The sequence below is a fragment of the Struthio camelus genome, chromosome 19 (assembly GCF_040807025.1).
Source record: "Struthio camelus isolate bStrCam1 chromosome 19, bStrCam1.hap1, whole genome shotgun sequence".
Classification (NCBI taxonomy): domain Eukaryota; kingdom Metazoa; phylum Chordata; class Aves; order Struthioniformes; family Struthionidae; genus Struthio; species Struthio camelus.
This window is the reverse complement of record NC_090960.1, coordinates 7,025,471-7,043,647: the sequence shown is the minus strand read 5'-3', so window position 1 is coordinate 7,043,647 and position 18,177 is coordinate 7,025,471. Positions and strand designations below refer to the sequence as shown.

At 37.8% G+C, this 18,177-nt stretch overlaps 1 protein-coding gene across 2 annotated transcripts in view; it reads right to left on the bottom strand.

The window, feature by feature from the left end:
• Positions 1–1,095: 1,095 nt before the first annotated feature.
• The window catches only part of CA10 (carbonic anhydrase 10), a 215,888-nt gene continuing 198,806 nt past the window's right edge, over positions 1,096–18,177 (bottom strand). For both annotated transcript variants that reach the window (XM_009678896.2, XM_068913571.1), the window contains 5 exons: positions 16,281–16,376; positions 13,681–13,753; positions 5,748–5,902; positions 3,161–3,335; positions 1,096–2,305 (listed from right to left, as the gene is read on the bottom strand). In XM_009678896.2, coding sequence (XP_009677191.1) covers positions 2,283–2,305; positions 3,161–3,335; positions 5,748–5,902; positions 13,681–13,753; positions 16,281–16,376 — 522 coding nt within the window. In that variant the 3' untranslated portion in view covers positions 1,096–2,282. The remainder of the gene's footprint in view (positions 2,306–3,160; positions 3,336–5,747; positions 5,903–13,680; positions 13,754–16,280; positions 16,377–18,177) is intronic.

Here is an 18,177-nt window from a genome sequence, read left to right as displayed (position 1 = left end):
AAATAGCAAATAGGTTTTATTACTTACTAAACGTTTCAAAATGGAGGCCTGGCTTATCTTTCCTACCTTCTGTCCCTGACAAACTTGGATCAACGACTGCCAGATATTTGCCCAAAATATATAAAATTTAAAAGTTAAATTGAAGATCTTTATGACATCTCAAAAATATTAGATACTTGAGACATGGTTTGTACTTCATTTCTTATAAGCTGGATAAATCTAAAGTGGTAATCTTGCTTTATTTCAGCTGCAGAATTTGACAACATTAAGCTGCAGTGTAATAATAACTCAATGTGGCATTTCTGTGATTGTGCTGTGGCTTTTCCAGATCACTGCGCAGTGTTAAGCTACTATGTGAAAGTTATCTGAAATGCTCAAACTGAATTAAGCTGGAGATCAAGCACTACATATGCGCTAACAGAATCCTGTGCCGGGTCATCAGGTGGGAACCCTGCTAGAAATGCAGCATCAATGTGTTGCATCCCCTCTAGGCCAGCCTCTGCTCTTTCAACAGTGATTTCCCTGCACCCACCTTCCGTTCAGCAACTGAATTGCTGATAGCTTCAGGCTCCTTCCAGGTTCCCCCTACCCCCATGTGTCTACTTTAACAGTCGTCTGAATACCAAAACATGCATGTTTTAACTTTGCTGATATCTTCCCCATTCATGTTACAAATGAAGTCACAAAATCTCCTGCTGGTGCTTTGCCACCTTTTCAAACTGCCCTCTGCAACATAAACTCATCTTCCAGTCTGATAGTACCTATACTGCTGTATTAAGCCAAAGATGAAATATTGTATTTGTCATGCTGAGGCTAGTTGGTGTGCAACATCTTGGGCCTAAGAGTTCTTTACAGGGCTTCAGTCCTCAAACTTCTTATAGTGCATATTTTTCAATTTGGTACGAGCAGTCCATAATTCAGGCTTGGTCCTTTCTAGTTTCATCTTTTCTGTGAACTCCAACATCTTCTCTGTGGTGACGTGTTGTGAAGTGACCGTTATGAACTGGTTAGCATGAGGTCTGCCTCTGCCCTGTCCCCAGGGAAACACACCATTCAGGATTCCTTAATGTGCAAGAAGGTCAAACATGCACTACGTGAACTTGTTAAACACATTTATTGAGTTCTTGACAGTAACCAAACACAGTGAATGACCATCATAAACAAGGAAAAAAGGCATTCGCTTTTACTTGGTTAGCTTCTGCTTTATCTGGAAAGAAAACACATTCCTTTCCACCACCAGTTTTTACAAGGTTGAATTTGTTTATCCCAGTAATGGATTCAACAGGGAAAATGGGAATTTTATACTGAGATACGTTTCAACTGCATTCTGCTTCTGAAGACCAGTTCTTACTAATGATGAACCATAAAGTGGAGTTAAAGTTATACTGGCTTTGTTAACTGTATTCCCAATTAACTCACCTTAATTGACTGCAAACAAATAAATTAAGTTAAAAAGGGGGGAGGGGGAAGAAAAACACAAATAATGCAGCCACAAGTACCAGAGGCTTGTTATTTCAGAAAGAAAAAATAAACCAAAGCAAGTTTACTAAATTAATTTGTTGAACACATTTATTGAGTTGTTAGTTGTAACCAACACAACGCATGACCTGTTGTAAAACAAGAAACAGAAAATGGATCAGTTCTGATCTTGGCAAATCCTACCACAGATATGTGACAAAGAGGGAAATATTTCAATTTCCTTTATATTCTGCAGTGATATATTTACAATACTTATCTCTCAAAGTCTTTCCCTTTTTTTTTAATTAAATGAACAGAAGGATCATAAACCTAGAAATAAGTATCCTCTACAGTCGTCTGGTTCTGTCTTGTCAGTATCCATTAATGACAGTGAAATAATGAGAGCTTTCCAAGGATTACTTGGCACACAGAACACAACTCCACTTTGATGCTGTACCGAGCCACCTTTTTTTTCTTTCTTTTTTTTTTTTAATTTGAGGGAGAGAGGGAAAAGAGGAAGAATTTCATATGTACAAAGGCTGAAAAGTCTTTCTTTGTGAAGCTAGATTAGTTGAGGAAAACTGTATCAAAATTGTAATCACATTTACTGTAATACTGTCTTTTTACTTTTTTTTTTAATTATTACCACTGATCACATGAATGAATTTTTAGTTGAGTTTCCACCATGGCAGCTCATTTCTTACAGCACATTTGCACATGCTGTCGTGAACCCAAAGAGAGAATGAGGTTGGGTGCACTCTAGATTATGTCAATTCACAGTAGTTGCATTCCACTGAGGTTATGGGTTCTGCCTGCTCTCTTACTTACTTGAGGAGCCATTCATTTACTGAAAGGAAAGAGAAAGAAAACGGAAACAATTATACTTTAATAAACTCCAAATATGAAACTGACTGGATTTAACACTATATTTAATATATCTTAAAAAGCCAGGAGACTCAATTTCCTCCTTTTCCGGGAAAAGCATTGGGTCTGAATGACTGTTTCTTTCTTTGAAGTGTTGCAACTCAGTCATCAGCCTTATCATTGAAATGTGCTTTCTTTTACCCCCTTCAACACTACTCCTTCATAACTGTAATGTTGCTGGTTAAGAAGGCACTTTTACACCATTATCTCATGTAATAAAACTATGTGCATAAGCTAAAAGATGCATAAGACACATTACAGCTCAATTGTGAGCCCCCAGTTGGGGCAGTGTAAGACTTTATCAGCAGGTGACTGGGTTGGTCCATTTGTTTAGTGTCCCTTGTGTTATACAGGACTTTCTAACTTGGGCATTTGCTATGGTGTTGCACCTCCAACATGAAATTTATTCTTTTGTTCGAGATAGATAACTGTTATCGAGACTAGCTCATCCCCCTTTTTCTTGGATAAAATAGAGCACAATGCATTTTATAAAGTGAGAAGACTTTAAAATGAGGCTAGAAAGTTGAAGCCTTGTCCTATCATCTGCTCTATAAAAATATTAGACATCCCAGACTGGCTTTTGTCATTGTTTTTCCTGGATGCTTCTGGGCAAATTTCCTCATCCATTTCAAATATACAATGCTTGACTTATACTATTAGTCCCACAGATGTGGAGTTTCATTTATTTTTATTTGCATATTTTGTTATGCGTTTGGGTTTCTCAATGAAAAGAGCTCAGTGTAAGCATAGAAATGATTATCCTGGAGGTAGAACGTACCTCTATACTGTAGTTTCTGTGCTCTATTGTTTGGACAATCTTTTCCCTGTAAACTAAAGTTGATATTAGTTCGGATACATCGATTGTTGAGAGGCTGGACTGGTCTGAAATTGTCACTCATGCTCAGAAATATCTGTGATGGCTGATTCTGGCTTAGCAGTCGTAAAGAATGCATCTATACAAAATACAAAACAAGGATTTTTAGTACTGGTCTTTCCTGTAAGTAAACAACATACAAAACTATTTAAAAGACTACTTAATGAATGAAAGTTGAAAAGAATTTGAATGATTTGGAGTTGGAGATGGGTTGAAAGAGACACCTTAGCTAAAGGTAAAACCATTCCTTCTGTGGTCCTCTGTTTCTAAGCCCCATTTTAAACAAAAATAACTAGTTTTGTGAGGAGTAAATGAAAATGATATGAGGTAGCTTTGACTGATCAGGAAACAAATGGAATGCAGAGTACTAGATGGTAGGTAGCTGGTGCAGAGAAGACAAACTTGATAAATGACAGAAATTAATTCTCTAAAAGTTGTGTATAGCTTCCTGTTGAGAAGACACAATTCTGGATGACGGTGCTCAAGAACAGGGCATGCCCAGTCAGGATGGAAAGGATAACTGACAAAGTCATGCTGCTGAAAGTCATGAAATGGTGTTCAAACTGAAATCCTCTTGTTGCTGACATGGCTATCTTGATATTGTCTGTTCTGTATCTATACTGTTCTTCTAGTAGACTCAGGCCTTCCTTTGAGACAGTTTTACAAATCAGCAAAGAAGGAATTACTGGATCATCAAGGATTTCCAGTGCACTCAGCAGTGGTTGGCTGCAAACCACCCAGCAGACAGCAATGCTTCTTTTAGTGACTATAAAACTGTATAAAATGTTTTGCCTAAAAGAATGCTAACTGGTCCAGGTCAACCCAAACCTTTCAAACTTTTTGGAGGAAATTGAAAAAAAAAAAAAAAGCTTTAAAGTGTAAATCAAAAACCCTCAAAATATTTTGGTTTAAAAATGTAAAAAGAAGATATTTTAGATGTTCACGTACAAGCTGAACATTTAAAAGGCTATGAGTTAATATTGTCCTCTAGCCATTAACTGAAATATTGCTTAAATTGGGAAATCCAATAGATTTGCATACTGAAGATCTTTAAAAGCTTCCAGGGAAAACTTGAGGTGTGCATTAGCTTTTCAGTCTGAGTACACAGTATAATTAGTAAGTATTCCATGAAATCAATTTGCAGCACTAACAGCGGAGGATGTAACTAACCAGTAAAGCATGACAAGGAGTAAGTATCATGAGATTATACCCCATAGGTACTAGCGTAGGCTATAGGAATACTCTAATCCTTGTTTTGTACATTAATATTGTAGCTGAAAATGTTTCTTGTAGGAAATGTTCAGGTTGCTTGTGTGAGAAGTTCAGAAGGTATGGCATGCATCCATTCTTGCTCAGCTGTGTCATTCTCCTAAATTACTCTGCCCGTTTAGAGAAGAAGCAAAGGGCATTCTCTGCCTCTAGACAGAATTGGGCAGAAGGAATATCACAAAGATAAAATATCTCTCAGGCTTTCTAAAGGCATCTTATTTACAATGTTAATATGATTTTAAATCCCAAAGTAATATTGGGGGTTGTTTTATCATTTCTCATTGCATTTTTCAGGCCAGATTGCTTCTGTTGCATGCTTGGGACAGGCAGATGGTGTTGCAAGTATTCCTTTGGGATTCTAGTACACAAGAGAGTCAGGTTAGATTGGCTCGCAGCTCTGTAGGCAACTTGCTGATGGAAGCTCCAGGGAGGAGTGCAGTTGATGTTAAACTTGTGGCTTTCTGAAGTTAGGCATTGAATTGAATGTGAATTAGTCATACAGAAATGTAATCTTCATGGCTTTTCCACTGGTGTGTTTCCTCAACAGGAGAATTTTGACTATGGCATGAATCCTGTTTTCTTTTGCATAATTTATCCTTCTTCTTTCTAATGGGGCCTCAATGTATCAATCTTCTGTGTTCTGACTTTTCTGAAGATGTTTGCAATATCTATTCTCTCATTCTACACCAGAAAGCATTGGCTAGGCTTTTCCAACAGGCCCCATATATTGGATCCCTGTCAACATGAATGTCCTACTAGCGTGTAGGTAAACAGCCACAACATGCATGATCTGGCGCTTTTTTTCTGACCTAGAAGTGGTCCCAGTTACACTTCTGAACCTCAGTTACTTTTGTACAGTCCTGCTATACTTGTTCTGGAATCCCCATACAGTCATGGAATCATAAAATCATTTAGTTTGGAAGAGACCATTGGAGATTGTTTGGTCCAAACTCTCACTCCAAGTAGGGTCAACTTCAAAGTGTTTGTGTGTAGATACTTAGATAGCTCTAAATAGTTAGTATTTTTACTTTTCTGAAACACTCTTGAGGACTGACTTTTCTGAAACGCTCTTGAGGACTTTAACAAGCTCTATAAATTGCAAGCAGAGATCCCTACAGCAAAGGATTTAATCTAATTTCACATATAAAGCTGGAAAAATATATGTTTAAAATATTCTTCTTTTGTATGCATACTGGATCTAGTAAATCTTTTTTATTTTTACCTGCATCCTTGTTATGTAGACAGGTTTGTTCATTATTATCCAGCTTGCTGTTTCGTAGCAGGGTGGAATTGTCATTGACCCATCATATGTAATGAAACTAGAGGTCTCTGGATAAAGTTCCTCAATATTAAGCCCCTGTAGTAAGTATGCATCATCTGGAGAAGAGAGGAGGAAAATAATCTAGATAAAGCAATAGTTTCACAAAACAAACATTTTTACATACAGTTGTTATTCTAGAAGATCATCATTGCCAGTTTTACAGAAATACAAAGTGTAATACGTGTAAATTTCTGAAGGCTCCAGCAGTTCAGAATTGAACAAATAACATGAATTTAGTAATCCTATTTGGCTTAAATTCTACTCTTAGATGCCCATGTGCAGCTTCTGTGAGAGTTCAGCCCAAACATTCACAGTGAAAATCTGAACCTCATTTAAGAACTGGAGTTGAAAGTTGCTTGAAGTTGAAGTTATTGATTTAGATGCAGCGGACTTTGGAGAATGTCAGCTTACCATATTTTGGAGTGATTAACAATTTTTGCTCAACAAAGCCTCGGGAAGGCCAAGAGTGTTGAAACTTAATTGCCCTTCTACCACAGGAGGAAGTTAAGGTTAATGCATGATAATAAAGCTGCTCAGTAAAGCCTACTGTGCTTTCATGTGCACAGTGGGGGCGAATGCAGTGCAAGCTCACTCAGAATGCTAAAATCAGGGTGAAAAAGTATGGAAAGCAGTTTATTAGGGTCCCTGCTTTTATCATAAGCCTCTCTGTGAATTAATGAGGTATCCCTCTGCAACAGAATTCAGCATGCGGACATGTACCGAAATATAATGAGATATGGATATATCTTTTAAAAGTCATCAAAGTTGTTCAGCCTTTCCTATGCTATGTAAGTTGTTGTCCATGTGTAAACCTGGCCCCATAGAATTTTTGACGGTGCTGTTAAAGCTGCAGCTCGGATTTCCCTGCAGAATCTTAGACTGTTGGATTTCCTTAACAGGGAAATACTCAGGGATAAACACACTTAACTTTTGATACACTACCGGTATGCATCTCAGAGAAATCTGTGCTGGTTAGCAGTAGTAATGTTGTCAAATCCCTGTGTATGCTTTCATCCACTTTTAGTGTGTTCAATATGATTGGTCTGCAGAGTGAATGCTAAAATGTGGGCAGGGAATGCTGCATATTTGAGCATGTTTCCTCTTTCAGTACATGAGAGAAATTGATGCTGATTGTAACAGAAGAACAGGAAGATACTGCAAAGAAAACAGATGATTCCTGCTCAGGCTAAAGAACAATGTTGAAAGCACATCTTTTCAGTCGATGTCAATAACTTAGGCATGCCTGCTGGGTTCTCTAATGTTTTTCATGTATCATGCACTGCAAGCTTAAAGAGTAAAAAAAAAAAGAAAAAGAAAAAAGAAAAAAAAATGCTAATAAACAATTCCTTGGCTATTAAGAAAAGATGATGATTGTAAATGGAACAAAAGAAAGAAGTAAGAATGATCAAGGAAATGTGTAAGACCTAAAAAAGAAAAAAGCAAATTAACTTTTAACTCTTTAATTTCACACATTATAGCTGAAGGTCAAGGCTTAGACAAGCAAAATACTTGTCCCATACTGTATAACGAAAGAGAAAAAGGACTCAGGGACTCTGTGCATGCTGCAGACTGCTGTCTTGGCGGCAGAAAATCAGAGTACACAGGCAAAGCAAATGCGAAGACAACTTTATTTTGACGCAGTGCAGTCAACATTCCGTGGGTCTCCACGGTGTGGAGACATCAGTAGCTTCAGCATCAGCTGAAGTGTCAAGGTGAGAGTGTAACATTTATATCATCTGTTGATTGGCAAGGAGAAGGTGGACTAGTAGGGCACATCGACCATTGCCTTAAAGTTATTTTGTGTTTAAAATGTTTGTTATTTTAGGAAAGATAGTTTTGTCATGTCCTTTCACGTTGTTAGGAATACAGCCCTCTGCCCCTTTCTTGCACTTGGAGCCAGCGTCATTGTCCTGTCATAGCTGGATCCTCAGGCAGAGGGGACACTACTGTTACTGTCCCATAAGGTGACTTACTGTGTCACCTTTGTTAACGTGTTTAGCCTCCACTAGCCCACGGGCTGGGATAGAAAGTTTTTTTCTAAATCAGAAATTTTCCAGATGAAAGTGCAAAACCATTGCTGTAGTATTACAGAGCCAAAATGCTGTTAATTTTAACAGCTAGAGATGATCGAATACACCTGTGTCCTAGTCATTAACAACATTATTTGCAGTGCAACAGTAACTTTGTTAGAATTACATGAAACAGAGAATGAATGCATTTTTTCGAGCCAGAGCCTGTTTTCAATGAGTCATCACACATCTTTCCCTTTCTCACATGAACATCCTGTTCATTATTTATGAGCCATGGAGAGTGGTATGTTAGCTCCAAATGGCACGGAGTTAATCAAAACAGATAGTTTCAAATTCTAAGGACCAAATCTGCTTTGTCACATCCATATTGACTTCAGTGGGACTGAAATGATTTAAACAAGGTAGAATTTGTCCTGAAATGTCTACTAGAAGATGGAAAGCTAACTAAAGATTAATGCAGATGAGTGAAATTGATGATATAAGGGTTTTTTTTATGTGCCACGTTCTGACTGACTACTTTTGTACTAAAGCAGTGCACAGCTTATTAACAATACAGCTAGTTATCAAATGGAAGATACAGAACCAAATTTGCTGCAGGTATTAGTGCAGGTAACCATGGAGTTTTTGGAGTTGCCTCACATTGCCTTAATAGGGAATGTAATTCATTGTTTTGTGGTGGACTTCGAACCCTCGTCTGTGGCTTCACGGTGTTTAGTCATTTTGAGAATATAATGGGGCTCCAGGAATAAAATATGGTTTGTAAGAGTGTGGGAGTAGTGTGCGAGGTCATCCTACTCATTCAGGCAGGCCTGATGTCTGTCAGTGCTCTGAAGATCAGCACAAGTACTCTTCTTAGCCTTAGTGAGCTTTCGATCAACTGCTACCTTACCTTGTTTGCATATTGGAGACCTGCAAAACATACTGTGAACCTTGTATTTGACCACCATTCTGAGGTCATGAGTGCTCTTTGCCCAGATGGATATTTAGGCTGATATGTGCTAAAAGTTTTGCCCATCTCCCTCACCCTCACCAGCACTGGACAGTGAAGCTGCTCCAAATCGACTTCGTTGCCTCTGTTTTCACTCGGAGAATGTTTATGGAGAGGCACTGAATTGGGCTGAGTGTCAAAATCCATTCGCTGTAATTAATGGGAAAGCTACTGGAGGAAAATTTCATCATTTCAGTCTGTCTCAAGAAAAGGAAAGAGAGGGATGAATGAAATAGTAAAATAAAAGAATTTAGCCAAGTAACGGCTGTATTCAGTCATGCCTGTATCAGGGTCATATTCCTGTGGGGAGTCCCCACAACAACACCAAGAGGAATGGCCTGAGAAAAGGCTTTGGAATATGTGTTTGGTTGTCATCAGTTTTTCCCATGAGCAGCTCTACTCTTTCCCTTCCCCAAAGTCTTGATAAGATTTCCTGTTCTGGATCTGTAACAGAACTGGTGGGTTTGCTCTAATAATAGACTCCAACACTTCAATATGTTGTCTTTATTGGTGCTTTTTATTTCAGGTATATAGTTCAAAATGGTCAAAATCACCACGTGTTGTGTTCCTCTGCATCTCCAGCCAATACTAAGCTTCCTTTAATAAACCCATCCAGACTTTACTGGATTCTCAGCATCGTTCCTGTCTGCAGACCACATTTTGCTTACTGTCATCAGCTTGTGCCTTGGGGTGATTTATGAACTTGTGAACTCTTCTCTATACAAACTACATTTCATTGCCTTTCACATTCATTTACATAAAGGCCGTGACTCCGACAATTTTCCAAACAAATAATGGAAATCATATTCTTTTATTCCTAGATTTGTAACAGCTGTGTGGGGTCTGTTTTTACAGCGAATTTTACATGTGTTTTCTTCAAAACAATAGTATTTATAAGGAATATATTATCTACTGAATGAAAGAAGCCCCATTAGATTTTGAAGTTCATAACAGCATAATCCAAAAGGGGAAGGTACAGGCCTAAGCAGAATACAGGGTAAGGAATGAGAGATTCTTAGCTTTTTAATCCTGACTCAGAGTTTTTGCACCTACTGGCCTGTGCAAGTCACTTAGACCCAGGCTGAGAGAAGCAGTGACACATTTTGAATAGCCAAGGTTAGTCCCCTGGTTTGAGACCGCTGATCTTTTACCATTTGTGACAGGAGCTAGAAGACCTCACTCCCTCGGACAACTCAGACCAGAACACTGAATACGAGCCCTGGGAAATTGAAAGTCTTTTATTTCTAGATATCTGAATCTTAAACTTTTTCAGAATAATCTATTAAAATTAAATACCCTGTTCATTTGTACATTATCTCTAAAACAGCTAAAGATTGAGGAAATTCAGCATTTGAGGAAATTCAGAATTTTACAGCTCTTTGGCCTAGCCGAGTGCCTGGTGGTATTTTGATGAAAAACGACAAGCCCAAATTTCTACGTGGAATTTTGGGAAGCTCAAAGGCTACTTCCTTCCAATGTTAGGCAAACACTCGGACCTCTTTTGAGGCAAACCTGAAAGCTAACGTAGCACATCTGTTGTGAAAGAAAACTAATTTATCTCATCCATTGCCCTTCTGAAAGAGGAATATTAAAGTAGGTTTTCTTTAGAGATGGTCACATAACCTCTGGCTCAACTCTATTTAAATAAAGAACACTTTTCTCCACCAGTTCAAAGTGGATTCTTTGTGCTGTGATAACAGAATAAAATAAGCTTTGAAAATATGCTTAAAAATTTATTGGGGTCTGCTTTACCTTGTTATAACCACTAATATCCAATAGAAGATATTCCCCTCTCATTGCATTTTGTCTTTGGAAATTTCATGCAGCAGGGCAGATAGCTCTTAATTTGGTTGTCCTTTATCATTGTTGCCCAGTACTGTAGTTGTGTTACTAACTGTCCTGACTCCAAGGCAATTCTCCCCTTATCATTCACCCCATGCTCCTATCGAGCATGCTGGGACTAGTCATTTTGTCAGGAGCGTGCCGAGTATTGACTTCAGGAGTGGATCCCTAAAGCAGAAGCTAAAAAACTATAGCTGCTACAGGCAGAATAGAAATCCTTGCAATATAAGAAGTAAAATTAGTTTTCAGCAATGATGCTATAATCCATCATCCAAGACAACTACAAAATTACTTTCAATAACATTTTCACATTCCCAATTTGCACTAAAAAATTTCCAGTCAATGCTTGTTACTACAGTAAGTAACCAGTGTACTGCAGAATATGGTGCGCGCTGTATCTACCAAGGTTTTCATTTTAACAGATATACTAGTTAGTGACAACAATGGTTTAAAATTAAAACAGTTCCAATAATCATTGATTTTGAAACCTATGTTATGTACTCATCTCAATGCCAAATTTCATTTAGTATAACCACATTAAGTGTGATTGGAATTGCACTCACTTCCTAGAGAGAGACAGCTGAAAAGAAAAGCGGTCAGCAAAAGACCGTAGGACACAGTCAACTGTAGGGTGAAGGAGCGCCCTGTTCTAAACCATCGCAAAGCAGTGAATGAATAAGGTACTGTATATTGGGAACACTTTGTGTTGGCAGACCATGCTCTTTGTCAAACCTTGCAGCTTTCTGTTGGCCAGGCAGGAGACTTGCTGTGCTGTGTGATATTACAGGGGAGATACGTGTGCCAGCTGGGGTAGGTGGTGGTTGCGTGGTCGTTCACACAATGGGGGAAAAAATGCTGCCTGTTCCTTCCAGCCCTGTGGAGCAATATCTTCATAACCATGGCTTCTCCTCTGCTCTGAGCAACCAGAAGTTGCCCAGCCTTTGCTCTACTGGCTAGCTGTTGAAGCACGTGGGGCCAAGGAGTACTAGAAAAGCTGTGACAATCATGTAAATGCGTGAGATACGGGTGCTGTGATGGGAAAAATGAGGCAAGAGTCTTCTTCTATGTATGTATGTGAGACCTGACGGGTCCTTGTGCTTTGGAAAAGCAGCTTTCTCAGTGTTACAGTCAGGGATCTTTTGGCTACTCCCCAAACAGAAGCCAGGAATACATGATTTGGGAGTGGAAGAGCCTGAAAAGAGACACATATAGCCTTAACCATAATTTCTTCTGTCCCCAGGATGCTGCAGCAGCACTGGTAGGTAGAAAGCTCTTACAGGAGCAGCATTACTGTCTTTTTGCAAGGAATGAGGATAGGCAGTCTAAAAACTGGGCCAGTCTCCTCCTCCTTCCACGCAGAGAAGAAATCATTTCATCTTGAGGGAGCAATCTGGAAAAAATGTTTGAGGGGAAGCCTCTGTCACCTTCCTTTCTAGAAGTACCTTGGAGAAAAGAGTTTTATCACAATAGAAGCCTCTTACTTTCACCAAAGATATAACAAGATGTGGTAACTATAAGGCAAAACTAGAGAAAGGTGTGCATTTTTAGGAGAGAACAAGGAATTGAACAACCAGCTCAGAATGTGATTGCACTGGTGCCATTGCTCAAATTCTGTATGTCATTACTCAAAATCTTTCTAATACTCTCTTATTCAGAAATTAGTGGGTAAAATTCTGTGCCATGAGTTTGTATAGGAAATCAGAGCCTTTTAAAGGTCTCAGTTCCATAATTTTTTCTTCTTGCGATTCTAGCTTTGTAGGAAGAGAAAAAGATGGAGTCCACAGAAAGAAATCAGACTGTATACTTTAGGGAGAGGTGTACAGAAACCTCTCCAAACCTCTCCAGTCAGAAACCTAAAGTTCAGTGACTTTTTTTAAAGTTAAACAGACTTTTCTGAGCTCTCTGGAGTTTCAGATGCTAATTTTTCAAATTAACATTATGTTGTTGTAGGGTACATGGTATGATATATTTCATTTACCGAGAGGTAAACTGGGGCAAAGACTGATGGAACTGGGAACCAAATCCCGGAGTCCTCACTTCTAGTCTCATTCCAGTTATCACGAACAACTTCTCCCACCTTTCACAGACAAAAGCAAAATGAATGAAATTTCTGAAAAATGTTAAGGCACAGTTTGTGGAATAACAAACAGGTGGAGTTTTAAGATATTTTCCTTAATTGTTCAGTTTGCTGTGTACTTATTTCAAAAGTTAATTCTGGTACTGTTTAGCTTATTTTATTAACTTAATGCCTACTTGGAATTCAAGTGAATAGTTGACGAAGAGAATAAGGTTTTCAGGGGAAGAGGTTTCATTTGTTCCATTCAGATCTATCTATTTTTCCGACTTTCTCTAAATTGCCCTAATTTAGGTGACATTTAAGCTGCAGTTTTCCACATGTTCAGTATACTAATGTGGAATTTTTGACCATTGTCAGTTAAAAGCATTCCAAATATGAGCACAACAAATATACATGCTATGTTAATGACCTCTTTATGTAATTTCTATTAAATGCAGTAATACTTGAATAGACATGTCATATTTTTGTGCACAAAAAGAAATTGCTAATTAATATTAAATACACAGTTGCATGGTGAAACAGGTAATGATGCAGCATCTTTGTGTAATGTAGTTTGATATAATACAGGCTGTTCCACGTGTAACTTTAATTACTAACTCTAAGCAGCTTCTCCTGAGTATTCCATATGAGTATAGCACATATTTGTTAAATATAATTTCATTAATTTATTGCTTGTTCAAATGTGAAATAGGTTTTGAACTTCAAAATCCGTTGCATGAATTGATGACCTTATTAGATTTTTCAAATCCCCAGATATATTGTGCAGAGTTGCTGGCAATGCAAGCTTTGAAATTTTTGTCCGTTATAAAGTGTCTCTTATTTCAGTGGATCACTAAATCTGTTATTTGATACTAAAAGCATACAGCTATTAGCCGTAGTAAATGAAAAGAAACTTACTTTTATACGTTATTCTTGTTATGGTGTCTCTGTTAAGCATACGATTTAGAAATGGATTTGATGATTCAGATACCTACAGAAGAGAAAATGTTCATTGTCAAAATCTTCACACAAACATTTCCTTTCTGGCAAATGTATCTGCTCTGTGTATACACACACACACGCACAGTCTTCTCTTCCTCTCCACACTCCTCCCCCAGGAGGGAATGAAATGACTAGATTAAAAAAAAAAAGTATAATTTTCAGCCTACAGACATACCTGGGGAGGATTAAGAAGAAAAGTGACAAACAGAAAACGGAGAGGCATCATTTTTTGTGGGGGGTTGAATATCTATTATTAACATACAGTAATTTAACCAGAGATATTTTATTGCACTGCCAGTGACAAAATCTCTATTGGTTAGCAACAAAATCAATGTCACAGATTTTTTTATGGAGGCATTTTGTTAATTCTATACCTAGCCTTCTAATATCCTACTCATTTCTTTCTATTATTCCGCAATGTGTTTCTTTTTATCAGACACTGGATGCTGTTATTACATATCTAGCATTTATCCAGAATGAAATCAATTTATTTTGAAACTTGAAAAGTTCACAAAAAGTTTAATTAGGACTTAGAAAAGTAAATGGGACATTGCATAAACTGAAATCTACCTCTGTTTGCTGGTAGCCTTCAGGATAATTCAGTTCAGTTTCCAATTTGTGGAAGGGAAGCCTCTGAAATTAAAATAGTTGCTTCCCCAATTTGTTTATTTTTTTTCCACTTGGAGCAAGCAGAACATTTTTTTTTGAGGTGTTATGCTGAAACCAGGCAATCGGAAGATCAGTGATTGACAGTAACATTGGGAACAGAATCTGCTATGTGTCTTAGTAGCAAATGGATCTAGTGTTCTTAATGTATAATTTTTCCTAACTATACATTTACTAAAATATTTTTGATTTGAAAATGTTTCATTTATTTTCCATCAATCATTTTGCCAATCTTAATATTGAATATATCATTCTTCTAGCAAGAAGAATCATCTTCTTGCTTTGGATATTTAAAGTAAAACACGTCTTTTCATGTGGGTGGGAGAGGCCTGGGTGAGGCAGATACTAAATTTTGTTGCTCATTATTCAGCCTGGAGAAGAGAAGACTGAGGGGAGATCTTATCAATGTGTGTAAGTATCTGAAGGGAGGGTGTCAAGAGGATGGGGCCAGACTCTTCTCAGTGGTGCCCAGCGATAGGACAAGAGGCAACAGGCACAAACAGAAACACAGGAAGTTCTGTCTGAACATGAGGAAAAATTTCTTGTGGAATCTCGGTCCTTGGAGATGTTCAAAAGCTGTCTGGACGTGGTCCTGGGCAACAGGCTCTAGGTGACCCTGCTTGAGCAGAGTCGGGGGTTGGACCAGGTGATCTCCAGAGGTCCCTTCCATCCTCAACCATTCTGTGAGTCTGTGATTATGTCAGGTGTGCAGCTCGGGAGGTACATAGAAAGAATGCATTATTTACACAAAATTGGCATCATACTGGGCATTATGAAGACTTGCTTCAGTTTTATCCTTTTGCATGAATTCAGGCTAGATTTTTGGTCATAACACAATACATATTGGATAAAAGAGGTAACCTAAATATCTTTCTTAAATATTAGGCCTGTACAAAAGGCAATTTTGATGTCTAATTTTCCAAGGTGCTTCATGAAATACATATTTTAATTCTGAAGTTAATGTTTTGACAGGAACTTTACCTGGGATTAAAGAGCTCTAGAGGGAAATAAAAGGTACTAAATATGTAAGGTTTGATGATGAAAGCTATTTATTTCAGGATGAATCACTTCAGAGAGGCACGCTTTTTTAAACTGATGAAACAGAGATACATAATTATGTAACGCAAATATTGTTTTGGGAGTTAATGCATTTTTTAGAAAAGATGAGAAAGCGGGATTCCCCAATGTCATTGTGGAGCTTTGTGTAAACTGTTAAACCCTGAGTTTAATGCTAGGTCACTGTAAAATGTAGGCCTAACTATGAATCTTGCATACAACAGAATGGAGACTAAAATATGAGAAAACATTCACACGTTTTTCCAGCTCTGTGAAATGGCAAATGGTAAAAGAATAGTATTTTTGATGTTCTTTCAGTTTTGATAATCTAAGATATTTTAAATAACATCAGAAGAAAAACTTGTTTTGTTGACTTTGAAACATCAACCTGTCTCCAAAGAGCAAAGATTTGCTCCTGCCCAGTGCCTCAGCATACTAGGAGAGGTTTACTTTTAATTGAATGATTTGTCTTGCATCTCCTAAAGAAACATCAGCTCTGCAAACTTAGTAACTTCTGTCAAAGCTGTTAACTGTTGAATGTTGTTTATGATATAAGGTACTTATTTATTTGTTTGCTTATTTCTCTCACATAACCCTTTTTATTTTCTTTACGTTACACTGTAAATGCTTTGGAGCAGGGATTGTGCGTCAGTCCCCAGGACAGCGCTGTCCCTGGATTGCAGGTCAGAGCCTCTAGGCAGGGCAATGCTGTAACGCGTAGTATAGAATTCCAGGCCATGGGAAAATAAGTCCATCATTTATACATTAGATACTGATGAATATTAAATACTTACTTTCATAAATATGGAAACTACCACCAAGCCATTAGGACTCTTCGCAGCTTCTGTGACATTTGTGTACAACTCATGGTTATAGTGGATTAGCTGAACCTAGAAAGCAGGGAACGGAAAGATTACAAGTAAACAGTGGCAAATCATACCATATGCTGTTTACAAATGCTATATACACCAATTGGTTTGTATTAGGATCCCAACCAGGCTTTGTAACAGTGCAATTTTTCAGAGGTTCTGCAGCATGCAGCATGATTTTAATAATTTCAGTTACCATCTGGCTCTGACTGGCACAGCACCTGTGTGTTGTCTTCTAAACTGCCACTAAGTTAATTTACCCACATAAAGTTATGAATTGCACTGAAGGGGTTGACAGCATTTACCTACTGCAACAGCACTTGTCATGGGCATCAAATAGTCTCTGCTTTTCAGCCTCAAACCAAACTCAGAGAGTCAGGGATTGAAATATTTGAAGAAACACATTTTCTGAACCTCACAGACCAGGCAGCCTAATTATTTAAACTTTAAACTTAAACAATTGAAGAAGGAAAAAAACAAAAGGGAAAAAATAGCAAAAAACATTTTAATGGCATACAAGTAATTGTATTTTCCTGATTGAGTTTTCTGGGATTTACTGTGCACTAATGAGTGTGATGTATTATGACCAGTACTGAGAGTCGTGTAGTAATATAATAATAAAGGTTAAATTACATTTAGGACTAAATCTCTCACTACTGCAAAACCAGAGAAAATGGGACTTGTCAAGAATAACTCACGAAGGACTAGGTGAATGAATCTCCTCATAAGATGAGCTCATGGGGAATGAGAGAAACTTTTTTTACAGGCACTTTATGTAGTTTGAGGACACTAGGCCTGCTAATTCAAATTTTAAGCTTTGTAGGTATATTTATTTAGCTAGAAGCTTATACCAGCAGGTGGAAAGGGATTGTACTAAGCATTTACATCTTAATATCTGAATTCCTGGTTATCATGCTGACAGAAAAACTGTAGTATGGTTTAACATGGGAATTTTGATGTATTCTTGGATTTCAGTCAAAAAAGCATGTCACTGTGTCTTCCACATACTAGCATAAATCTAAAGTGACTCTACTGAAAACAGTGTACTCATACAGTGTTAGCGAGACGCGTGTTAATTTGATCTATATTTTTAATGTCACTACTATTGGCTGAATTCCTTTGTATATCTGAACCGAAAAAACAAATCTGAAATGTGTGGGTTTTTTTTTTAACTCCTGTTCAAAATCCCCAGAGCCTCCAAGGTTGTATTTTATATTGGTCACAATAAGTGAAATTTTTTTTCCTATTCTGATAGCCACTTTAACCACAGAAGTGGCCAAAGACTAATATTGTGAGCAAAGAAATGTCATCATACTAGGCTTTTCATATTCATAACCATGAAAAAAAAATCCACTGACACAGGGTGTATTTTACTGCATTTGTGGCATCTTTTTGGATGAATGCACTGTTTGGTGTCCCACTACCATAGATGGAAAAACTGCAAGATTTTCTGTGCAAGAATTACCTCCCTGTATGATCTGCAGTACACATTCAGACAAAGATAAAGTCTTGCTTTGCCATCCAAATATGTATATTCTTCAGTATGTATCAATATGCTAGGAGTGACTGGAGTTGTAACAGCGCCCCAAATTATGCATAACCTACACCATTATTACCTCAGTCTATCACAGTTTGATGGTATATGTATATTATTCAGAATCAGATCTTACTGGCTTTCCAAACGTAAAACCAAAATATCCCCCAAACCTTGCCCTCTTCTACTCTCCCCTAATCCCTCAGTGATGTCATTTTAGTGCTTGGACATTGATGTAAAAAGGGGCAGTAGAAATTCTGAAAGCAGAGAGAACTTTCACGTTAGTAA